This window comes from Mya arenaria, chromosome 4 (genome assembly GCF_026914265.1).
Source record: "Mya arenaria isolate MELC-2E11 chromosome 4, ASM2691426v1".
Classification (NCBI taxonomy): domain Eukaryota; kingdom Metazoa; phylum Mollusca; class Bivalvia; order Myida; family Myidae; genus Mya; species Mya arenaria.
This window is the reverse complement of record NC_069125.1, coordinates 24812088-24838734: the sequence shown is the minus strand read 5'-3', so window position 1 is coordinate 24838734 and position 26647 is coordinate 24812088. Positions and strand designations below refer to the sequence as shown.

General features: G+C 33.0%; 1 protein-coding gene across 7 annotated transcripts in view; it reads left to right on the top strand.

Moving 5' to 3' along the window:
• The window catches only part of LOC128229981 (RNA-binding protein Musashi homolog 2-like), an 82125-nt gene that overhangs the window by 47345 nt on the left and 8133 nt on the right, over positions 1–26647 (top strand). For 2 of the 7 annotated variants that reach the window (XM_052941928.1, XM_052941933.1), the window contains 6 exons: positions 14151–14233; positions 14865–14940; positions 17142–17204; positions 19763–19852; positions 23523–23621; positions 25534–25749. In XM_052941928.1, coding sequence (XP_052797888.1) covers positions 14151–14233; positions 14865–14940; positions 17142–17204; positions 19763–19852; positions 23523–23621; positions 25534–25749 — 627 coding nt within the window. The remainder of the gene's footprint in view (positions 1–14150; positions 14234–14864; positions 14941–17141; positions 17205–19762; positions 19853–23522; positions 23622–25533; positions 25750–26647) is intronic. The other 5 variants (XM_052941929.1, XM_052941930.1, XM_052941931.1 and 2 more) reach the window with 5 other exon arrangements.

Genomic DNA, 26647 nt, shown 5'->3' with positions numbered 1-26647 from the left:
TCTTGAAGGTCACATACAGCTTTGTCATCAGTATGAGGGGATGTTTTCTTGGCAGACCTCTTGTTGTTAATATAAGAGATGTGGTTTGATCGCTTATCTGACATCAACACTGACTTAGATCTCTTGGAAAAACAGGCTCCCGTTATCCCGCTGTCATCATAAAGGCAGATGAGCACTTTTTATGATGAGATGGTTAAAAAAAGCTGTTAAATGTTACACCTGGTTCAGTCATATAATCATAAAGTGCCACAAATAATGGGCAAGGTGCATTGACCTTTCTTGAACTTGTGCTGCACTTGGTTGGTAAGAAACAATTTATTGAGATATTATTAAAATCTGTTTTAAAATTTCCCATAACCTCTTGTTCTTGTTGTGTTGATGTGGATGAAACAAGTTGGTGAATTTTTTTACCATCCCATTCTAAACTGAATAAACCCAAAGAAAGAAAAAGCCACAAGAAAATTAATAGCCTCTAAGCATGCATTACTTAGGAAATGCAGCTTTTAGGTAGGGACAGGCAGATTTCAAGATCCATGGCAGTAATTGTTGTCTCTGAAGAAATCCACAGAATCGGAAAGAAACTGTATATTTTGCTTTCCTGGTGGAATCGTGACAGGTCCCATCTAGGTCTCGATTTGTTCTGGCTTAAGGAAATTTTATGGAAACTGATGTGATTGTTCCTCATTTATAACAATAAATAAAAAATCTGTATGACAGAAATATTGTTTACCTACTATTATGTATTTGAAATTGCGGCGGATAATGGGAATTGCTATGACGTTGTCAGTTGAATCTCGCGTGCTGCGTAGCATTGTAAAAATTAGGTGGTTGGATTGGATACAGACAAGAATCATGTTTGCCACTTTATAGGAATTTCAATCAGCCTGGGTGTCTAATATTATCTGACAGAAAATCAATGGATTCTTTGATAGCTGTTACAAATCTAACATCTTCAGAAAAAGTTCCTATGGATTACATACAATCAAGTTTTTGGTTGCCATGGTAACATAAATTTGGAGAAGGAAGTGAAATCTGTCTTATCGGCATCGATTTGGGCCAAAAATCACAGAAAGTCTGACAGGCATTAGAAATGAAAGAAAGTGATTTTCATGAAATATGCAGCATAATCAACTATTATTTTTGGCTCTGGCATTTATTCAATGGGATTTTTTTTATTGTGGTATTTTTTAACCTTGTTACATTGAGGAAATTGAATGCTCTAGTTTGATTCGTGTGTAAAATAATTTTAAACGAGGCCTTAATTGTAATGAATGGCATTGATTAAAATGAGATGAACACCTAAAATACATAAATTTACTTTGCATCAATGTGCTACATATACAGATCCGCATTGTATTTATGTTACTTTATAACTTAATTCATTGAAAAATCATGTTTATTGAGCTTTTTCTTGTTAGGAATTATGTAAATGCATTTAAATATATAATTTGGTTTCAGATGACGGTTTGCAAACAAGAAATATATTTATGAGTCTTGATATGTTTCGTCAATCAGTCTGTAAAACTGTGTGACAGAAAATATTCATAACAGTTCAGAATTGTAATTGCCATCTCTTTTATATGCGAGCAAAATGTGGAAAATACGAATTCGCCAGATATGGTAGGGTATTACTGAAAAGAATTGCCACTTATGGGAAACAATTGTTTAATTTCGACTCGAGTGCCGAGTATTAATAGAGAAAATCAATTGTGCTTGAGTTATAACTCTTCAGTTCTACTTCAGATCCGTGCGAAATCGCTTCATGTGACAGAGCGTCTCTTTATAGACCAAAACTGAACAATTCCTGTCCTGATGATAGATTGATGGGTCTTATGCACCCTTGCTTTTGAGACAAAAATCAACATATTGATTCATAATTTATGTCACATTCCCAGTTTTATTATGACAGGCAAAAATTAAATTTACATCGCCAGATAATAAGTTTTAATCATTTTGATGAAGTGCATGACATTGAAACATTCTGAGAGTAAGAAAAAAGAAGATGGCATCATGGCGTTGTTGATTCTAAATCTTTAGTAACGATATGGCTAATTTAGGTAGGAATCTCATTAAATGTCAATTTTGACAGCGTAATGATGGAACTTGATGGAGTTTTAGAGTTGATAATGGCTTTTATGTTGTATGTTTGGCTTGCATGCTTCTCCGACCTTTCTGTAGTAACTGGTTAAACATGTGTGCCTCGATTTCCAATCAAATCGTTGTACCTTGTATTTCCATCATTTAACATTTAACTTATTATATACTACGATATTTTCATGTTTCCTTAATGCATTGTTAATGATGTTGTTATCGTCATGCGAAATCTTTCAACCATAACTTGTAAACAAACTATATGAAAGGTATAAAATCATAACTTGCTTTTCGTTATCACCATGACAATGACGAAGCAAATGTATAAAAAGTCCCATAACTCTGGTAAAACAATTGTTGAGTTATGCCCTTCTAAATTAACTCAGAAAAATGGATATGCATGATGTCACCTTCTTACAGCGCTCATGTTGCTTAATAATAATGACATTAAGGTATTCCATGAACAATAATCCCTGATGTGAAATGTTCATGCCTGATGCCCATGTTGCTTTAATAACAACATTAAGGTATCCCACGAACAATAATATGAAATATTAATGCCTGCGCATGGTGTCCTTGTTGCCACATGTTTTTGTCTGTTTTGTTTTGTCGGTCATATATTTTAGATGTTTAAGTAATCAGTAAGCAACTGATCACTTTTCGACTGATACCAAATCAAAATTTTACATTACGGTCAGTGGCATATCAAAAGGAAAAACTTACTGAACAATGGGAACCTTAATATTGGCAGTCGATCAGTTTGATACAATGCACTTATTGTCTGCATATGGGTAAATATCTTGTTTCATTCTAATTACTATTATTATGCAATTCTTTTACTATTAACCTATTTACAAAATGTTCCACCTATTGATCTGCCAAATTGTTTCACTTTAATAGTGAAATATTCCAAATGGCAAAGGATTTTTTTGGTCGTTCATCTAGGATGATTTTCAAGAATGTTAAAACAATTAATATCGAAGTTTGGGAAATTGTTGAGTTCTGAGAATTTTCGGATTTTTTCCTGTACTTTTCTGTAAGACTCCCCTGAAGATTTCCTGTTGTTTTTTCAATTAATTGTAAAACTTCAAGACTTCTGCTCCGTCTTAATGTTCCAGGGATATCTTATCTTGCTTGAATAAGCGAATGTACCGAGATCTTTTTCCACTGTCTGCGCTTCAGCTGTAAGTTTGGCAATCCCATATGCTTGCTTGACAAATGATTTGGCACTTCTTGTTCCCTTCCAGAAAACAAAGGTTTGCAAAGATATAGAAATTTTTAGACATTATACTTTCAAGTTATTTCTGCTTCTATAGCTGTTGAAGCTGATACAAATCAGGGTTGAGTCCATTTTGTGAGAAGAAACGGAGGAAGGCTTAGGCCTTAAAAAAATATATTTGGTTGGGTTTTTTTACCTGTTTTTGAAAAGGATGTAACCTTAACCATTTTATTTTTTTATATTATTTTTTTGACCTAAGAACAAATTCATACCTAGTTGAAATTTAAGAATTTTTGATAAAATGGTACCTTTTGAGGTGTTTAAAAAAACAACTCCTGGTCGCACTGGCTTGAATTCATCACCTTTTGGTTGTAAGCCGATATATAATCACTGTTGAGTCCATTTATCAGATAGGAACTAGAAGTTAACTGAGGGCCGAGTGTTTTTATCAAGAATGTTGAAACTTAGAAGCAAATTTATACACCTAGTTGAAAATACCAGAACCTCCAATGTATATATATTTTGACTGTTGGTCAGTCTAAAAGAACCACTCCTTCTGGTCGAAGGCTTGAACCAATAACCTCTTGGGTGAGGGGCGGACACTTAATGCCTGGACCACACTTACCTGCAGATTTATATCTGTCTTCTTTAAAACATTTCATATCAACTGATGCAATTAATGTTATCTGTTAAATGTTATTCCTAATGCTGAACGCATATGCCTATAATTTTTGTGAAAGATCATGCAGTAGATCATTTTTTATAGCATTTTTTGAGCTCACGTTTTTCAGTAGCTCTTTACATTTTCAGGAATTGTGGAAACACAACACTCATTAGAAGGTGTGCATATTTTATGGCATAGGTTGACGCCCTTCCTAGTAGTGGAAGCTATTTTGGACGGCAATGAAATTAAGGCTACACACACCCATCTGATCGAGAAAAGGTGTTTAACATTTTCCAACTGTGTCTGAGATCATGGGAATGCCATATGGCTTATCAGAGATTTTTGAAGTAGAAATGTAAACATTAATAATTAATATACTGTTCACAGTAGTTGCATTATGGGAGCAAGTGAGGTAATGGTTGGTGCTTTATAATTACTATATATATATATATTTGTTTGTTCACCCGTTTTCGAACGAAAAGGTTTTTCGTAGCCCTAAGGTGTCCATATGGCTAGCGGTGTTCCGTTTAAACTTAAACAGGGCCATAACTCGAAAAACCATTCAAATTATTTAAATGAAACTTTTTACACACATTGGCAGCTCCAATTTCATGTTTATATCAAGGCCCATAACTCTAGCTTTGATAAATTATGAAGAAAAACCAAGAGAATGTACCCCTATGGCGATTTAAAGGGGCTCGACACAGAGAAAACATATACGAGTCTACGCCCATGCCTCTGCCAATGGGATTAATGGCAGGATTCGTTTTGAACCATTTAAGGTATCTCACGAAAACAACTGCCATATTTCAATTTAGTCATTAATTAATTTATTAAGTGTGCGCATATGATTTAGAAGCTAAATGCACATGCACACTGGCTATAGTATAGAGGCACTTTGTTCTAAACACTAAGAAAGCTTGAATTTCTTTTGGTTTTCTAAACAATATGTCGGTCAACTTCTTTGTGTAGAATACCAAATATAATTCCTAATTATTACTTAGTGAAAACATGCCCTTGTCGGTTGAAAACCAGAGAGAAGCACACATAATGGAATCAAGAAAATACGTAACCAGCTAAGTCTGCATGCGTAAATGACAGGGAATATAACATATAACAATTTTGCTAGAATGCAAAATACGAAAATAATTGTCATTGTATAATTGGGTGCATTTAGAGATGTTTGTGGTTCTGACAAAAAACGAAGCAAGATCTGTAGACGAATGTCTTTGAGTATTGTGTAATGATGCCATAAAGTGAGCATTTCGATCATTGTTAGTATTCTCTTTTAAACATATCAAGGCTTTGATGTTGTAGGATTTTCATAGAATTGTTTGTTGCTGAATGTTCCATTAAGATTGAGTTACATGGTCTGAGCTATCATGTCTAATAATAAAGTCTTTGAATTCATTTTGATATATGAGTGTTATAAAGTATAATTCAACCAATGCTTGAATGTAAATTGCATATCAAATAATACATTTCCCTTATAAAGCTATTTCCAAATGTGAAATTCTTTCATCAAAACATATAATTGTTTTGCCTTCTTGTGTTCAATTATGGACGAGAAACCTAATTATGAAATCGAGAAGGAAAACTTTTAATTTGGATTGGGGAAGAATGAGAACTTGAGCATCCTGTGGAAAGCTTTGTCAGGTGCAATACTGCAAAACATTGAACCTGGGAGTTTCTTGTAATTGGCGAAAATGAAGCATATTGATGTGTTATAAGCAGGTGCTTACATTTTACTCTCTGATGTCTTGAATTATGGCTGTTTTAAGTTGAAAAAGGATGCGGAGGCTGATTTACCTCTTTCTGGAATGAAATATTAATGCTTATCACTTCGAATGTTTAAAATATGGAGAACTGCACGATGCCTGGCCCAATTGCCAGACGCCCACAGTAAAAGAATTCTGTAATAGCAAGGAAAAATATACGCGCGTGAGCACAAAAACAAAGCTGCATAAAGTTATGAGTTGGTCGGAGAATTTTATGATTCATTGTCTCTGATGCTAATATTAATATGCTATGATTAATGTCATGGGGAGAAAATAATAACAAAAGTGTACAGTTCATTGTAACAATTGTACCTGATCAGGAAAGAGGTCCATGAAACTTGTGCAGAACGTTGAATAACAAAGCTTAGAATTAACGCAAACAGCTGTGTTTTTTCAATGGAGTGTATTCATACACCTAGATAAAAAAATAAGTACAACATAAGCCATCGCTCATCAGGGATTTCTAGATTTATAATTGCCATAGAAACAGCACAGTTCATAATCCGGGAAATCAATTTTTTTTATCTGTGCACTGATATACAGCAGTTCTCCATGGCACAATTAAGGGTCGTTTTCATCGTTTTTTATCAGCTTCCAGTGCAATAATCTTAGGTAGTTTCCAGATCGTCCATAAACTGTCAGGCTACCTACTGGCTTGTGTAGCTTCCGATTTCTTGCAAAAAAAACCCGGAGAAATATATTGGGAAAGATGATAAATGGCTTGTTAGATACCAAACCATATATTTTCAGACCTACAGGACCAGTTTCAAGTTATCCTTGATGAAGATTTTGATTCATTAGCACATGGTTATGCTTGATTTGTAAGAAATGACCAATGATTAAGCCGATGTGGTGTTGACAATAATTTGAGGGAGACAAGTTAATAGCTTGATACTGCGGAGTTATTCCACGCTTTATGGGCTAGTTTGGCCCTTCTCCGCTAGTTACGCTTGTTAGGCAGTAATTTCCTGATGAGAATTTACACCTAAACACTATTTCTGTCAATCAGGTAGGATGTATAAACTTTTTAATGAGAAAACAGGCCAAGGAATTGACATCATCTCATTTCCGCAGGCACGCTTTTGAAGCTCCACGTTGACAGGAATGCTGCACAATGGAGTGACTATTGATTCCGCGGCTCCCTAATATTCATTTCATTTTGCTAGAAGTCTCGTCCAACTCAATTATTTGTTGTTACTGAAGCAGATCAGATTTTTTTATGAAAGATGTTATATCTAGTTTCGAAACGAAAATGAGCTATTGACTTTTGATCAAGGCATCAGAAAAATGTGATTTTCATATAGAGGTCAATGAGAAATGGTCCTGTATGGCACCATCAAAATTGAGAGATATCGATGTTCCTCTATTTCCAAGATTTGTTATTGCTAAAAATGGGAGACTAGCATTTTATTGCATGATTATAATACGGCTATCAAAACAAATAAATCACATTCAGATTTCTCTCTGATGCACAGCGTGATTTTCATATATAAAGGTCAATGAGAAATGGTCCTATTTGGCTCCAGGAACTCGGGAGATATCGATAAAGTAAATTGTTCCTTTTCCCCCTGTCAAACTAATTATAAAATGGAAACATTGCCAAATTTAAGTTCCTAGTTCTTAATCTCTAACACTGTCGTCAACAAAGTCGATAATTAACACTGGAAGAAATAATTTGGTTTTGAAATTAACATTAGCATCTTCAGTTTAAAAAATAAAGGGCGAACGATATTGATGTGGTACAAGAAATTGGGCAGAAGACAATAACAAACACATTACCAATTCCATTATTAAGTTACTACACATCTTAACGGTGTTCTGGCGACATTAGAAATTAAATTATTGCCAATTTCAACATCTTATACGCGGTAACGTTCAATTTTCAAGAAAGAACAATTCTCTTTGCCAAAATGGCGCATGATTTAGCACAGAGGAGGCAGAAATCGATGGGTCAAAATATATTTGTTTTCTTTTGGGGAAATAAACAAATGTCTTGTGTAGTGAACCAAAAAAATAAAAAATAAATGAAGGATTGTAATGCCTCAGTGAGAAATGAGCAAGGTATATCACTCAGGTTAAAACTGTTGTTAAGTTAAATCCCCTTGGTCAAATTGGAAATCAGACATTCGTTTGCATTGAACTGCTTGCACTGCTCCACTTGCATGTCCTTTTGTTATGAGCGAAGGGTGGACTAAATATAACCGCAAGGCACTTTCTAATCAGTCTTCGGAATTGATTTCGGTTTTAATGGTGGGATATTTCTGCAAATTTGTCGTTATAAACTGCAAGTGCAGTAGTGCCTGGAAAATCAATGATTTGTTTAGGACGTTTAATGTTTTATTGGGGTTATCTACGCACTGATTGTACCAATTAGCAATTAAATTGGAAAGGCATTTGGTTCAGCCAATTCCATTACTGGCTTCAAATGCATTGAAGATCTGCCTGATATGATGATATTTAAGGCCTCTTCAAAAAATTGGTTTGTTTAGCGTCATCCTTTCCAAAAACAGTAAGGTTAGGTTGGCTTTTTTATTGATTTTTTACAAGGCACCTATTTGGTAGGTAGGGTTAGGTAACCCGAACCAAATGTAGTTTATTTTTAGGCCTAAAGGGAAAACAAAACAAAACAAAAACAAAATATTAATGGGTGGGCAGTTAAAAGATGATGAAAGTGATATTCAATGAAATATGACTAGCGGTGGTGGGTTGATATGAAAATGAATTATAGGTGTTTAATCATGGGTGAAAGACCTTGGCCTTTATAATCACAGCAATAACCTTTTTGTGTTGTTAATGTTGTCTAAAAAGGTTTTTGATTAATTCTGTGATGTCATTATCTCAATAATTGTTCAGTAAACATATAATTATCATTGAAAGTTATATATGGTATAAAAATGAATTTATGTGTCGATAATAAATAAAATACTTTATAGACATGTAAATTTGAATTGAAAAAGTGTTTTCAATTTATGACAAGTATTTTGTAAACCTGAAGAGCTGGGTTTGATTTTCACACCCCATTACCTTGAGGTCTGACTCACAAAGCTATTACAGTGTGTTCTCACCCGTTCTTACATAAAATATTAGACTATGGGTTTTAAGCTTTTAGGAATATATTAATATAAATTTATTCCGAAAATTATTTTGATATTGAAATTGATCATCTTTGAACAGTTTTAAATGAACTAGGGGCATTAACTTGTGAATCGTATTGGTTAACAATTAACAGTAAAAAAGGTTCTAATTTGTTGGTAAATAATCTGGGGGAAAAAGAAATCAACATTAAGAGAATTTCCAGGTATTCTGTAGTTTTGTTTTGTGTTTTTGGTGGGATTTCAGACACTGTCTGTTTGAGTAAGCAGTGAGTTGTAAATTATATGGCCAATTTCCAAGCACTCAGAGTAATCTGTTTAATGAATAAGCCATAATAAGCTTCACATATACCTTCCACATAGTAAGGCAGCATATAGCAGCCATTTTAATCTTCTTCAGCGGCATACTTTCTGAGAGGAGGGCATACTTTCTGAGAGGACATTTCACTGTCTTGGGTGATGATTTCCATATGAAAAAACATTGTTTTTTTTCTGGTTATTTGAAGAAGCTATCATGACACAGCAATAAATGAGAATTAACTCTGAGTTAATACTTACTGATGTTTTGGTACTGATAGCGCAAAACTAGCAAGGTGATGTAATTTGTGCAGAAAGACAAGTGAAATTATTACATCATGACTGTGTTATTGTTAAATTATAAAACAGAAAAGTACTGTATTATAAAACAAAAAAGTGTGAAAAAATTGAAACAAACAACACTTCAAAACATTCTCAAAACAAACATATTCAGTATTTTTTGTGTGTTTTGGTGGTATTTGAATCAGTGTCTGTTTGAGCCACAGTGAGTTGTGGATTATATGGCCAATTTCCTAGCACTTAAAAAAATGTTTTTGCAGAATAAGCCATAATTAACTGCAAATTCACTATTCTTTCCTCATAGTTGGGCGGCACATAGCAGCCATTTCATTATTCTTCTGGCATAGTTTCTGTGAGGAAGTTACACTCACTATCTCTGATGTTGATTCTCGTGTAAAAAAACAACCTTGTTTGTTTTTCTCAGGTTGACTGTGAAGTAGATATCATGACGCAGTAATTATTAAGGATAATTATCTAGGAGCGAAATAGGTACTCCTGTTCGTACTTTATGGCGCAAAACTAGCAAGGCAACGTCATCTGTGAATTAAGCTGTAAATTCCAGAATGTCTAAAAATAGATTCCAGTAATTGGCATTGAAATATAGAAGGTAAAATGTTGTGAAATATTTCAGGAATAGTAAAGTAGTATTAAGTAGAATTGAATGGTGGGATTAGGAAGCGAAATTACTGGGAAAAGATTATGAAAAGTCTTTATATTATGTTCAAGGTAAACTATTATGTCTGAGGTTGAGGTATGGGTTGGATCTGCTTATGCTTGCATGAGTATCTTCAGCTCTCGAAATCTTTGGCTCTTGGAATTCCCGGGTTTCTTTAAATGAAGTCCTGTTTCGTTAATGCTCTACCTGGGGGCTTGACCATTTCGTCCTAGTTATTGGTCCAGAACTAGTTGTCAATTTGTGTGGAAATTACATCTTTTTATGCCTCTCTTGCAGTCCTGAGGCGAACGCTTCCAAAGCAATGTTCCATTTATATTCATAGATGCTAGCTTCCATCACAAAACTAGCTGAATATTAAACATTTGTTGTCAGACTGAATGGATGGTCATGTTTTTGTTCAATTCCTTGATGCAAATTACTTTTGTCACCTCTTCTCTTGGAAAAGATAATTAAAAGCTGGGAAGTGTGAAAATTCGTTAGCAAAATAAAGTTCTGGCAAAGTCACGATCTGACAATTGTTTACTTTGTTTGTTAGTTTACTTTATGTTGAATATTAAAGCTGAATTCCTGAATAATCCATGCGTATTCCTTCATGTGTCGCACCTAAGTAAAATTGTTCTACGAGATTTTATAGTAATTAATGACAATCGTTGTTCGAGTAGCGAAATTGTATTTGTCCCCGTCTCAAAGGACATTTTTTCACTGCTTATCATATTTCAAATACACTCTCCTACCTGAAGTGACATGGTTTTGATTTACACGATTTGTCAACTGTGTATCAGGTTTGTCAAACAAAAACTCAAGTTGCCCAATTAGTGCAACGCTTTTACATGGGTCAAATGTTAATTTATATCAGTGTAGAGCGAAATGACAACGTATTGCAATTAATTGTTCTTTTAAGATCTACTACTTCTAATATATACATGGCTTGAGTTGGCAGCACCTCCCATGATATATATTTATATACATGACTATAGGAGCCGGCACCTCCCATTGTAAATGATAGACATTCACAAATTTGAATACAGTATGCAAATTTCGCATTCGTACAGTAAAAGGATTACATTAGTTTAAGTAAACATTCTCTATCTAAGTGTAAGCTGTTTGTAATATATTGTGTCATTAAATTACAGGCAATAAATTGAAATGACTCTGTCTTATGTAATAAAGAAATTTTATCATGATATCAATTGACCTTCATTACAAAATACGAAATATTTTGTTCTTGCAAGGGAGGTTACTACAAAAATCTTTGGATACGGAATGTATTGGCAGTGAGCTCCCTTAGAAGTACATTAAAATATGTATAAAGTTGCTGATGGGAAGCTTGATTGTGGAAAGATTGACTATTTTCTAATTTAAGCTTTTTCTGATTCGTTTTCAGGGTGCCTTACATAGAAGTCCAGATAAAAAATATATTCAATGGTAAAACTAGGGGTTCCATAGTTAGGAATTGAATATAGTGTAGATGCGTCTTAGAATTGTTGATGTTCAGTCAAGGTGCAGACTTTCTGCTTATGTGTGTATAAACATACAACCTTTCTGGCGATTGTACCGTGTATAGGACCATGACCTGTTGTAGCTTTTAAAAACTGTTATGTTCATTTAATATCACTTTCATTAGGATTGGTGAGCATGAGCGTAAAGTCTGTGAAAATAACCCAAATAAAACAAAAAGGAAAAAGTAAAAAACATTAGCTTGAAAATAATAATAACTAAATAAATGATGAAAAATATTTTCCTAGCACAAAAGGAGTTCTTTCGAGTAGCTACGCATTCGTTTATCTACGTAAATCTGTATTTTCGTCCAAGAAAATTTGGCATTATTCTTAAATTGATATGTCTGTTGCAAGACAATATTGTTCACCATCGCTTTTTATTTGTGGGGAGGGAAGTTGTACACAATCATATAACGCCACCAATCCTTATGCATATTTTGTACAGTTCTTATCAAATCTGGTGAGGGTTTAAGTGTTACAATGATAGCTGTGTATTCGATATAATAACTCCACAATAGTTGACAATAATTAATCTGCGCTGTCTAAAGCACCAATATTACTCAATCATGTGTTTAGGCCCTGAACGCATGTGATCTGTAGAGTCTAGCATGTATACGTACTTGGACGAGGTCGCCATTACAAAATAGAGCCCATTTGTATATTGTAGCTTCCATTTCACTGATTTACTATATTCACTCTAAACTATGCATATTCGATTTTGTAAGAAGGAAATATTTGAAACCTGTACATTCTGACGACGCGACTTTTATTCTTTGGTGTAATTGCTTATACGATTTTTGTGGCATTATGTTTTAATATGCCAGATTCAGTTGCCTGTCGGCTTCCATAGACGTTAGTTTTTGTTTCACTGTTTGACGCAGACCTGTAATAAAAGTTGTTATTTTCTATACAGTTGATGAATGCAAAATTGCATTTGCCATAGTTGCCTGTAGCGCAAACTGGTCAACACAAGAGTTAGCCACCTTGAAAGGGATTTTGCACGCTGTTTGTAGAACTTAAGTAGGAATTCTTGGGAATATTTAAAAGTAAATAAAAAATCTCTTTCTAGCTCTTGTGTTAATGCCAGTTATCTAGAAGGCTTTTTGGATGGTTTTGTGCACAAAAAACGTGGATGTAGTTTAGTCCATAATTTTTACTTCGTTAAAAGTCAAGGTCAAGTGCATCTGTTTCAGGCTTAAAAACTCTTCCCTAGCTAACCATAAAATCCACATAAAATTCAATGATGGGGGAAAAACGTAAAAGAATTTCAATTCTCACCTCTTAAAATAAATCACTATCTAAGAAATAATTGAGGAAGACCGAGATCTCCAGATAAACATTTCTTGGGAGAAATCGTAGATTTTGTCCTGGAATCTGTTTCATGTTATTAATATGAATTGAGGTTCCAAACACATTTACAAAAGAAAATTGTAATCGATATCTGTTAATTAGTGCAAAAATCTGTCCAATGTATACTTATTTCTCCCAATTGTTGATAATTATTCTGCTTTTGAAGTCCCCTAATTCTTGTTATGACTAGACTTCCTGGATTATATATACCTAGCATCTCACGTTTTATTTTAGATCTACGGAAACCTAAAAAAGAAAATTGTAATCGATATCTGTTAATTAGTGCAAAAATCTGTCCAATGTATACTTATTTCTCCCAATTATTGATAATTATTCTGCTTTTGAAGTCCCCTGATTCTTGTTACGACTAGACTTCCTGGATTATATATACCTAGCATCTCACGTTTTATTTTAGATCTACGGAAACCTAGCAAACACTAGAAATTATTGGGTCGGGTAGCATATACTTAAGTGTTGTAACTTAACAATTAGAGCAGATGTATAAATTAAGAAAAAAATGCCACAATTTAGAGCTAGTCAGAACAAATTAAGAAAAACAAATATTTGAAACAAGACCAGTTTTTGTAAGGAAGTATGGAGTGGCATTGTAAAATCGTATGATGTTTATTTATTACAATATCTGGCATAAATTCTTGATTTCTTACAGAAACAGGCTATATATCTTTATTACCAAAGTTATAAACGTATTAAAAAAAACAGAAACCCTATACCTGGTTGATTTGAAATTATGAATCATTAGTTTTCAGGAGTTTATAATCACTTGGCAGCAGACATGATGGCTTTGCTAACAAACAACAGAATTCCATGAAAAAGCTTCCAATCAAGTTTAAAGGGGCATAATCGATCATACTGCGTTCTCCATGCTTTTCAATGTAGTATAGTTTTGTATTTGATGCCCTGACTGAGTATCTCATTGATTTGAATTTTTTCCAGACATATGGTAAAAAAGAAAGAAATTTGGTAAAAAAAATGATGTGTATACAAAATGATGGACAGATACCGCCCTTTATAAAAATGATGCTGGAGCTGCACATATTTTCATCATAAATTTAGTTATTTAAGATTATGCCCTTTTAAAAAAAAGTCCTGAATCTTGGAAAAAAATGTTGTTTATTTAAAAAGTGTCAACTTTCAACTTATTTTTGGACCTTATCTATTTGCAGGTTTTGGTTTTGTCACATTCGAAGATGAAGAGACAGTGGAGCGAGTTTGTGAACTACATTTCCATGAGATCAACAAGAAAATGGTTTGATATTTGTTTAGCTAAACTCATTCTTTTTTAGGGAAAAAACTATGTATTGTTATAGCCTTGGTGTTTTTGGCATCATCAGGGTCCTCAGCAAGCACCAATGCAAACCTGGCTGTAACTTCTGATGGGTTTTCATTTTCAATGTATTGATACACATGTTGCCTGAGACAATACACACATTTTAATCAAAGCCCATAATACTCGAGTTATGCTTCCTGTTCAGCTGAAAACAACAACAATAATAAGTGAGTTTCAAAAATGAAATGTAATAATGTATCAAATTTCTTGCAAAGATACTAACAAGAGTTGCTTCACTTAATCCCTTTCTGTTTCCTGGTACCAAGTTGTGTCCTTTCTACTTCCAGCTTAAGTTGGATAATAAATGCTTCAATTGGTCTTCTGTTTAAATAAGTTGTTGTCTATGTCGGACAATCCTTGACAATACTTGCTACCAATTTTCTTATAGTATTGGGGCTAATGTCCCTACACTAGCAATTGTGTGTGCATGAAATGTATTATTATTCAATAAATAAAATCAAGTGATTGGAAAACAAAAATTTGTCCTGCGCTCCATTTGGTGGATGTGAGTGCTAACACTGTAATAATAAATCTTATTGGTCTCCCTCAGGTTGAGTGTAAGAAAGCACAGCCCAAAGAAGTGATGTTGCCGCAGCAGCTAGCCCGTGGTCGTGGCATCGCACGAGGTAAGTCAGCTCCAAAAGTAGTTGGACGGGAAAGAAATAGTTCCTAGATGTGTACAGTTTATGATTATTGTAGCATTTCTTTCATTTATATGCACACATAATGAGGCATGGAAGATGGCTAAGAAATATACCTTTATAAGACAATTATGTTGAATTCCAGTATCCAGAATTTTAAAATTTTGAACCATGCTGAATCAGCATTACTTTGTCGAATATTGGCACAGAATTCGAAGATGCTAAAAATCACCATGCCTCGTTGTATCGTTGCCATATTAAAGCTGTAATCCAATGCATTTGACCTTTTGCAATTCTGTTGCTAGGATACTGCATGTGACTTTAGGGTGAATAGGTCACTTAGAACTCTATGGAAACCAGAGAATTTTTGCACTTTCTGCCTTTGTTCGATTTCAGACGGCCAGAAACTGCTGCTAATTTTTTATGCCTTTGTATAAGAAGACATTCATTAGTCACATTTTATGTATCTATCATTGATATGCATGATAGAAGTGACCTTCATTTTGACTTGGTTTATTGTTAAAGTTAGCAATAAAACCCACGGTGGTGTAGAAACATACTTGAAAATTACTGATAAAAAACATCGATTTTATTTGTTGGATGTTTAAAAATAATTGATAAAAAACATCGGTTTTCTTATTGTGGGAAATAATAACTTAAAAATATTGATTTTTTTATGTTTAAATGTAATTGTTTAAAAAAAATAGAATTTTCTTCGTCAGAAAAGCAAGAGGTCATATCAAATGGGATACTTTTTTGTAGCGTTTTAAATGTTTTATATGTAAAACTAGATGGACGTGTTGCTGTCACTAGCTTTGGTGTCTTTTACACAGAATATAATACCAGTATGTCTAGATAATCATCATATCGTCGACACCCTTGGTACTTGCTCACGCTCTGCAACATTATATAGCGTGGGATGCTTTCATAGTATATTTAACTGGCAAAATTTTGCTTTGTATGCTAAGTAAAAGGATGTGTCTAGAAACTGGGAGTTGGTAGCACTTGTTTCTGTTAGACTACATATTATGTGGAGTAGTAAGTTACAATCCAACCAAAAAATCCTATTCACTCCATAATTTATACTTTATTAAATAATTATTCTTTAAAAAGAAACTTAGCCATTCAAAAAAGTAGCCATTCAATAAACGGTAATTGTGTGATGTTAAAAGTAAGTGTTCTTTGGGTGACGATGATGAGATTTTCTGTACGGTCACAAGTTTTGACGTGTATTATATATATTTATTCAAAAACCATGGGATCAAACAGGTTTGACTCGTATTTTCTTCCATACTATTGTCCTCAACCTAGATGTAATTTATGTATTTAGAGACATGGTTATTTTGATTTTCATTCTTTCTGGATAAACCTTTTGTCTAGGATTGAGACAGATTTAATAAGAAAAAGATGCAAACAAATCCAGAAGGAATAAAAATCAATGGTCATTGTGAAATGGGGAAACACCACAAAAGTAGCTTATGGGAAAAAAAGACAATTTACCCACTGTGGGTCATTTTTGTAAAACTTACTGACTTGTTGTGTATAGGAATGGTAGTGAAAAATTATGCCTGAAAGTTCACTTAGATGTTAGTTGGAATATACAGCATAATCGGAACTGATCGATTGTAGATCAGCGCTGCTTTCTCCAATTATTAGTCTTTTTTAAATGAAATTCAATGTGTTTTTCGGCCATTGTTTCATAAAAAATCATTTTCTGAATATTTAAAATAGCTAACAGATTTTGGCATCATTTTAATTAGAAATTCTTCTTTTGACTTCTTTTTTGTTCTTCATTAAGTAGTAACATTTTAGCAGAATAAAACTGCTGATTTTGCAGAAATTGGAGAGAGTGGTTTTGTGTGTGTTTCCCCACAAAGTGTTTATGACATGAGAAATAATGCTTCACATCAATTTGGACCAACAATGCATCACTATTTAGGACAAACTGTATATGTGAAAAACTTTTCCTTTTATTTAATGATTCCATGCCCATTTCAACAAGCGACCTAAATCTCCTGGTCAAACGGGAATACTTTGAAAGCTTTGCTAGAAGTCTCGTAATATCAGAAATCGGCAGCAATTCAAGCTGTAAATCTAACTTGGCATTATTTCTCATGTAACAACTTGTGTGAGCTTATTATTCTGCGCCACTAAACATATTTTTTCCCTTTTTCTAATCTCCGTAGTTACCGAAGAAGGTGAAATTATCTGGGAACCTCTCCCAAACGACATGGTTATGCCTGAACTATGTAAGTGCACCAGCTCATCTTTTCTACATGCGACGGTTTTCCACCAACTTTTCCCGTATTTTTTCGTATAGCATATTATATTTAGGCGTTTACTTTTTCCTTATCTTTTTGCTTATAGAGTATATTGTATTTCAACTCACCATGTCGAAAAAGTTTTTTGCCTTAAATTTTTATTCAAATTATAACTCTTTTTTTACTTTTAACAATAAATAATGAAATCTTAATAAAAATGGAACATTTATTACATTTCCTATAGATTTATATTTAATTTTTTTAAATCTCTCGTTCTGTTCTTTATTTAGCTGTAGAGCATAATAGATTAGATCCCAACCTCCTTCTAGCAACTGTAGTTCTATATCAGAAATGAATGTCTACATCTATTCATAATATGTTATTCAATGGATATGTAATAAAAATGATATTTTTAGTGTTTTCTGAATGTTGGAATTGTTATTGCCCACAGACCTTAAAATTTAAGGCCCATAAAATCGTCAAAAGTTTATTATTACATATTCCAATCAGTGGCATCAATATTTTTCTGATGTAAATTGTTGTCTGAGGAGTCATAAAAAACTCATATTCTCCATGAAAATAGCTTCAATCAGATTAGGAATAATAAAACTCTCAACAAAATGAATAAATTTGAGAGATTGTTGAGATTTTTTGCTGTGCCATGGCCTGTTGTGTTTTTTTTTCAAAATGCATAAAGATACTTTTTGACACACGCTTATCTACAAAGAAATTTTGATTTCCAACTTCTGATAAAAAGCACATCATTTCCATGTTCTATATTAGGTTTGAAGTAGAAAAAATGGTCCTCGAGTTTATTTACCTGGACTTCCTAAGCAAATATTTTATAAATAGGCCTTAATTTCAATTGAAATTGAATGCACTTTACAAATATATAAGTGCATATGTGCATTTGCAATAAATCTTGGTGAACGGCTGTCGCTGATACCTGTACACGTGTTTAATGGACCTAATCATTAAACTTTCTTTAAAGCTAGCTAATGTTCATAATTATCACCTGTAGGTGCCATGCTTAATGTTTATTTTTCAATCATTTTGCGTCTGATTTTAATTTTTTTATGATTTTGATGTTCACTTCTTTTAAATACTGCAAACGAGCTGTTTTTAAAGCATGGCAGGTTTTATGGGAGTCATTCAAATGTATGTGATTTCAGTGGAAGATGCGTCATTACCATCTGATATGTTTTATCATTAAATAATTATCTCCCCTTATCACTCTTTCCTTCCATCTATGAACATCACTTCTTGCCTCCCTCTGAGCGAGTCTTACATTAAACACCTATCACGAAATCTCTGGAATGTTTTATATGTTTTAAATAGTTCTACCACAATCTTATTTTACTTATTCTGTTGCCAAACTTTGGAAATTTTCTGTGATAACAGGAAACATGATGTACATATCATAAAGATTATTGGTTTGTAAAAAAACCTCGTGTGTTTCATACAACTTATTGAAATAAGCCCATCAATATGTTAAAAACCATACTCTCTGTCCAGGTATTTTTTCTTGGCAGATTTAATCTACAATTTTAACAGTATGTAATTCGACAATCATCGGTTTCCAAAGTGGCAAATCATAAAACAGATATAAGTACTGAAATAATTGCCTTAAAATATGCTTCATATCTGTAATAACTATCAACCGTTATCAGAACACTGTTGTGATGATAAATTGTCTTTTGAACTGTACTGGGAACGAAGTCAGTAACCAGAAAATTGCCGCTGTGTCAGATGCTGAATGTTTGTTTTAAAGTTTATTACTGATATTTTGTGTGCTAAGTTAATAGGCACTTTGAAAATTGCTCATCTATTTATCATTTCGTTTAACTGATAGGATATTTTCCCTGCGGAGTTCAAGAGTATAATATGCATACTTGGCATCAAATGCACTTGTTAGCAACCAAGCAAAGAAATAAAATTGCAGAATTTAGAATCTGTATTTGTGTTCCTGCTGTTAACATACGTATGTACCACTTCTGCATGATGGTTGCGCACTTAATTGGAGTCGTTTGATTATTTACTTTTCACAGCTGGTGTTGACGTACAGAAAATGATCTTTTAATGTTTTTTCCGGAAAGAAAAATAATTTACCTGCTTCTTTCTCCCCCCCCTTCACGTTATAATAATAACTGCCAAAATTATCTTATACAGTCGTATCAAAACACACTAAGATGAGTTTACTATAGATCTGATTTTGCCAAAAACAACTGTGATTGAAGCTATTTTGGAGGATAATGAAAAAGACATTAGAATAAAGTCTATCAGTAACTTCAAATGATTCTCTACGATCCTGACATTCAAAAAACTTTAATATTGAGCAATAAATAAAAGATGTATGCTGCTATAAATGTTCTATAAAAAGAAAAAAAAATTAAGATTCTACCTGACTAAATGTTATGTTAAAAGAAGCTTTGTTTGTAAAGAACATGTTGAGGAAGAGCCAGCCTAAAATGTTATTAAAATGATAATGGTCTTCATGTTGGCATCCAATTTAAGAAGCAGAGTTCATACCATTATGTATATTGCAGGCTTGGTGCCAACTCCCATGCCACAATATCAGCATGCTTACGGTCGAGGACTGCAGCCAGCCTTCGCCCCTGCCGGCTACTACTACCCAGGTATGGAAATCTTAGATCTTGGTCAGTGGTACCCATTTTAAATCCATGCTTCACTCCACACAGCCAGACAACAAGGTCACACCTGGTGAACACCTGACAGGAAGTGGGTGGAGCCTAGAATGATGGAGTCATGTGACACCAGTGACACTTGATTGACAGCTGACAAGAGTCCATTAATGGGCACATTTTGACAGTGGGCGTGACTTTGTGTGACTTTACTGTCCAATAGAAATTTGGGCAGTTTGAATCCTAATTAATTTTGATGATATTCTGTGATTTAAGGGTAAAATGCAGTGGTTATGAAGACAAATTGTGTTCAGTGCTAAGTAATGTAACTGGTACTTCTTACCATTGTGAAAGTTGAATATGTGTGACATTTTTCTCGAACATACACACTTTGTTAATCACCATATTTGTTTTTAATAACGAAACATCTTTGTGGACAGTGTTCCTAAAATTTGCATTAAAACATTTTTTTTAAAGACATGAAATGCCATAATTTCATGAATATATTAAGCATTTGCTTAAAGACAAATCTGAAGTTTAAAGCTTACAAATTACCGCATGCATTGTCATTCTTCAAATATTTCTTTTCTATTTTGGAATTGGAAAGATACTGTTAACAATTGCCAAAAAATACTCAGGGTTAGAGCTTCAGTAAATTTTTGGAGCATTTTTGCAATGATATGCCCACAGATGATTAAAATGGCTTTTGATGTTAACTTAAACAAAAACAATAACAAATCATATCTAGAGGAAGACTTTGTTATCAATGAATGTACATGTATGTGTCTGCAGAAAGATATGGATGATAATTGTTGGAACCCTGTAAATATTGATATGTAATTTATTTATTATTATTTATTTCCAAATTTTCTTTACTCTTGATATTTATTTGTGACATTTTTGTTTGAAATTTAAGTTTGCTGTCATTTTTCCCTGTTTGAGTGTGACTGACGGAATCTATATTTATTATCATTTGTACATTTTGTGATGATCATGTTTGTTTTTATTCAATTTAAAGTTAATACATTTCTTTACTTAGGTTGAATATTTCTTAATATGTTATGTGGTTGCTATAAGAAAATATACATTTTACATTTAAGCCAGTTATTTTCAGATAATGATTTAAATCCAAAAAGGGAAGTAGGAATTCAAATGATGACATGACTATTTATGTTTGATATTTGCTTCATCAAATTTAGCTGATACAAAATGAATGATCTCATAAAATTCGGATTCTTCAAGGTTAAAGGCAGAAAAATCTTCTGTTAAAAAAATCTGCTAGAAAATTACATTTAAATACAATTAAAGGAATATTTTATGTAAATTTTGAAATTAAAGTTAAATTCAGCTGTTTAAGTGTTTAAACTTTGTAAAAAGCAATAAACAGTTAATTTCAGCAGTAAAATGTTCAATTTGCTAAGAAGTACAAATTTGAATAAAATATATTCTTAATATGTTCTCTTGTAAGCGTCAGAAGTCCCTTTCAAACATTGTAAATATTCATACAATATCCATAAAAACATAAAAATATGCAATGTGTTTTTGTATTGTTCATTTGATGTTGTCGTGTTGAAATTTGGCCAGAGTAAACATTGCAAAAAATTATATATAATGTTATTTTCACATCAGCATTAATATGTCTTATGCAAACTTACGACGTAATTATTTGGAAGTGAAATAACTTAATTACAAAGATTAAGATGAAAAGCATTTGTACTTTAGTCTTAAATGTTTTCAATAAGAACAATTTTTGTAAGAAAATATCACGCAAAAGTATAAAATATTTGGCAATATAATATTTTGAGTTTTGGAATCTTTTATATCGCGACTTGATTTTTTTTAGACTGTCAATCAAGGCTTATCATTAGCTATGCAGTATTTTAATATAAACACATTTTTATACATTTATTGATAAGCTAATCAATGATGGCATTTAAATTGTTGTATTGTTATGGTATATATGGGTTGTTTTACCCCAAGAGTTTGTTAATTAAATATTGTATTATGACTATGTAAGAATCTTACCAATGTATCACATATGTTGAATATTTTCAGTATTGTAATGCCATTCATGTTAAAACGGGCATCTCATTTACAATAAAATTATTGATTTGATATTTTTTGTTCAATTTTAGTGCGTCTACAGTGATATGATTAATATATGATTTATCAAATCTTGCAATTAAAAGAAGAAAGTAAAAAAGTATTTGGAAAAAGTTGGCAGGCAATCTAGACTGTTATATTAACATTTAAGCAAATTCTTAGTGTAGCTTTATGTATTAAGACACCAATTAGCAGAAGATTTACCTGAAACATGTTTCCATTTTTAAACGCATTTATTTAGCAGCATTAAATTGTTTGCGATTGAGTTTTGGTTTTGTATTAAATGCATTCTTTTCCAAATAGACTGTATGTATGTAGAAAAATTGTGCATAATTTTGTTAATTTATTTTTGGTTTGATTTTTGTGTGTCAAAGTTACTGATATTAAAATTGCCTGCATTTTGTATGTTTGATGTGAGATGCTTCAATGATGGTTGGCTTTACCATTCAGAAAACAATTAATATTCTAGAGGGTAGATATTTTTTACACACATATAACTGTAGCATATGTACGTTTTATGTTTTCGAACATTGGACATTAGAAATGTATATATAATCCAAGCCAGAAAACTTACACCAATAACATTTTGTTTACTGTCTAATTTATATTGTATGATTTCGTTCCTTATCTTAATTTCTTACAACTAAATACTTTATATACATCAAACACAAGATTTTAGGGATCTGTAATATTTCTCACAGCTACTCAAAATTGTTAAACACTAGGGGTCTATTCCCTGATTAACCAGGAGAAATTTTATACCTTTTCATAGGAGATTTTCAACAATTGTGCTACACTGTTGAAATCTCATCTACATATAGGTATGAAATAAGTCGTAGAAGTCTTACTCGAATCGCTCGCCCCTAGTTCTGGTTTTACCCCATCCAGCAGACTCGGACAAGATTCAAATGACAGTTCAAACCTGTCTTTAAAATCAAGCGTTATATAGAGTTAACTTCTGTGTTATTGGTGAAAGTATGAATGGCTAGAAAGCTTGTAGTGTGTTCTGTTGCAATTATTTACAAACTCTTGAATGTTTTAATGGCAGAAAAAAGTAGTTTGTCCCCCCACAAAACTAATCATGATTACTAATTTACTGGAAGATCGGCTTTCCACCCTGTTTAACTGTTTATTTTGTTTGTTTATAGATAGCAATATCAATTAGGTTCTATGTTATTATTCCTTGGCAGACTTTTGGCAGACTTTTCATAAGACAGATTTTCATAGTTTACACAAAGTGGATACACTTTTGACCTAAAGCAACAAGTTTCTTGTAATTCGGTTAACGGTTGAACATGTATTTTGAAGTACAACAATTTTATGGCTAAATGATTACATTAACCATACTTAAAAAAAAAAGAATAAACTTAGAATGGAAAAAAATTATGAAGTCGCGTGCATATTGCCAAAACGTAATTGAGTATTTATGAATAAGAAATATACGTCATAGTTGCTTTGTTCAAAGTTAATGAAAGATTACCTAGACATGATGTTTTAGGTTGTACTGACGTACGTAATCTTTACACGAGATCTGACACAGTTCTCTATTTCTCTCTATTAGCTGGCCTGGGTTCGGCAACTGCGTCAATCAGTCTAAGCCCTGTTCAAAATGCAGCCCTGGCCCTGGGCTCGCGGGCAACAGCTCTGTCACGCATGCCGGGTAAGCGCTGGTGACTCTTGTATCCATGTGTTGACGTGGTCTGTGTGAAAACTTTGTCTAAATTGGTGCTTTCCCGTCTGACCTTTATTCAATATCTTCAATCACAGTGATTTTTTTTCTTGCTTGAAGACTATTTTTAAATAGATTGTTTGAATTTATGTGATTCATTCAAAATTGCAAAAATTATGCCTGCAAAATAATTGAATCAAGGCTGCTAAATATGCATTGTGCAAGAGTACATGTGTAAATTGGTAGTTTTTTTTATATATATATTTAAAAGTCCTGACGATTACAAAAACAATAATTTGATCAGTTGCTTTAACAATCCTTGTCATCGGATTTAGACTAACTTACTCATTGCAATACGAGAGCATTTAGAAAATTTAGCAAACCCAAGATGGGAGGGAGGTTCAAAATGCTGCCATCACTTTTCTGGCCGTGTTTTCTCTTGTAATACATCAAATCGTAGATGTGACACTTGTTTCTCAATCTGTCTGGCTTTCACTACTTATAGAAATAATACTCAATTACTTTTCTCCGCAGTGGTTGCTTTTTCGAAGCTGTTGTTTGAAAATAGGCACATGACTTAACATTTTGGGGGGTGAAATTGAGGAAGTTTGAAGTGATTTCAGAAATATACAGACATAGATCATTGATATTTTCATTCCTTATAATGTACTGTAACAGTCAGGGTTAATGTTTGATTTATTTTTAGAAGTATTTTATATTGTACTACATGTATCCATATAGATGAATATTCACTGCTTTACACGTATATTTAGCTGATGAACATGTATTTTTATTGTTTTGTATGTACCATTTTAGATTGTGTTACAACTTGTAGAGATTTTACCAATGCCACAACATACTAAAATTATTTTGTGCTATGAATGATTGGCTATTGTTTGTGGCATTAATTTCATCATGTTCTATAACCTGATGATTCAGCGCATGTTTTTCTGTTATTGCTGTGAACTGGTCAGTATTACAATGAATGAATGATGTCCGAAAGAAAAAATGGAATTAATTATCTAAATTTAAAAAACAGCAACATGCTATTCAAAAAATGTGATTTAAAATGCTTATAATTGAAACAATATGGTCAACACGTGCCAAAAATAGAACAATATGGTTCACATATTCTATAAAAAGAACGATATGGTTCACCTATTCTATAAATAGAACAATATGGTTAACTTATTCTTTAAATAGAACAATATGGATAACATATGCTATAAATATAACAATATGGTTTACAAATTTGCTATAAATAGTATGATATGGTTAACATTTGCTATAAAAATGGTAAATGGCTACAGTTATTGCTCTGCATGTCTTGGGTAGAAAAATCGCACACTTGTTCCGACTTGTTGGCTTGTAGTTATGTAGTTTGCCATGACATGTTAGTTATTCATTTTTTTATGCATGTCTTGTTCAATTGTGTTCTCTAATTTTTCTTTAGTGAAATGAAACATGGAGAATTCATCCACTGAAACTTTTTTTTTTACATTTTTTTTTAAATAGTCAATTTTGTGCTAAATTTACCTTCAAAAAGTAGTGTGTAGATTATAGATCACTAGTATCTAGTTATTTACTATACAGAAGCTAGCTTTGCTTGTCTGCCAACAAATCTTGTTCCTAACTACTTTGATAGTTACCTAAAACTTAAAAAAAAAAATAACGGTTAAGTTCTCTCAAGAGCCAAATTTAGTGGGAGAAAAACAAAAGACAGTCTGTTCAAACCAAAGAAACATAAGATAATAGGTGTGTGCGCTATCCTCCGACATCAGAGCAATAACTAGGGAAGCCATTCTGCAGTAAATAATCTAAATATAGATTCAAGTTCACAGAAAATTTGGAAAAGTTCTGTTAGTATTACGATGCTAACGAATCGAAATATTGTGTCTCGCAGGCTTCCCTGGTTACGGCTTGATTCCTAATGAAAGACATCAGTCCCCAACTGCTCTGTATAACTTTGCCGATGTGACCACTGGCGTTCCCACTATCGCCAGAAGCGAGCCGTCCCCAATGCCGGTGACTAGCTCTCCGCTACAACGATGCAATGACACCCAGGCACTGCTAACGGCCCAATCCCAGGCCCATGCTCTTGTTAACGCGCAAAGATCAGGTATGTTATGTAAAGCGATTCAAAGTGTTCTCAGTCCAGGGCGAGTTATCAAGGATAGTTTAGTTCATTAAATAATTTCACTTAAATAACTATTTACGTTTTGCTCAAGTTGGAGATTTAAAAAAAAAAAATCATTTAATTTCAGTTTAAGGTACAGTTAATGTTCATATACAAATACATGTATTGTTTATGTAACAGGGTTTACTATTTTGCATTGTATGATAATTTCATTCACTTTGACCAGTTTTAGACTTCATGTCTTTTGACCATGTCTATTGGGCATAGGGTTTTCCCCCCAATTTTGGTCACGTGATCAATCAGCTGTTCGGAACAACTACTTTTATAAGGCATTCCCTGTCCTTAGTATTTTTTATTATGTTATGAATCTCCCATTCTCCCATGATTTCGATGACAAAAAATGCTTTTGAACATTTCATTATTTGTATCACCAAGTCTCCATTTCTCCTCTGCAGTGAAAACTAATCAAATTTAGCCTTACAAAATAATAAATCTATGTATAGATTTGTATTCACTCATTCAGTGCAGAATTTGCTTAGAAGTAGCAGAAATGTTTGTCTTGAGATTTGTTTACGAGAAAAATAACTTTTCGTCCCAAAACAACAACTTCAAATATCTTTAAACAGATAGACTTTGAATTTAAATCGATGAACAGATAGTCTTTGAATTTATTTTTAGAAAATGAGCTACATGTCGCATTCATGTATGAAGACAAACATTTCTCGAATAAAACACTAGTTTTTACATGCTATTTAGTATTAGCTTGAAAATGGTAGAGCCAATCAGACTTGTATTTTTTTAGGCACTCGTCACAGATTTCAAAGAACATGACATTTATATAGAAAAATGGCTGAGTTTCTATTCAGCCAGAAGCTGCAGA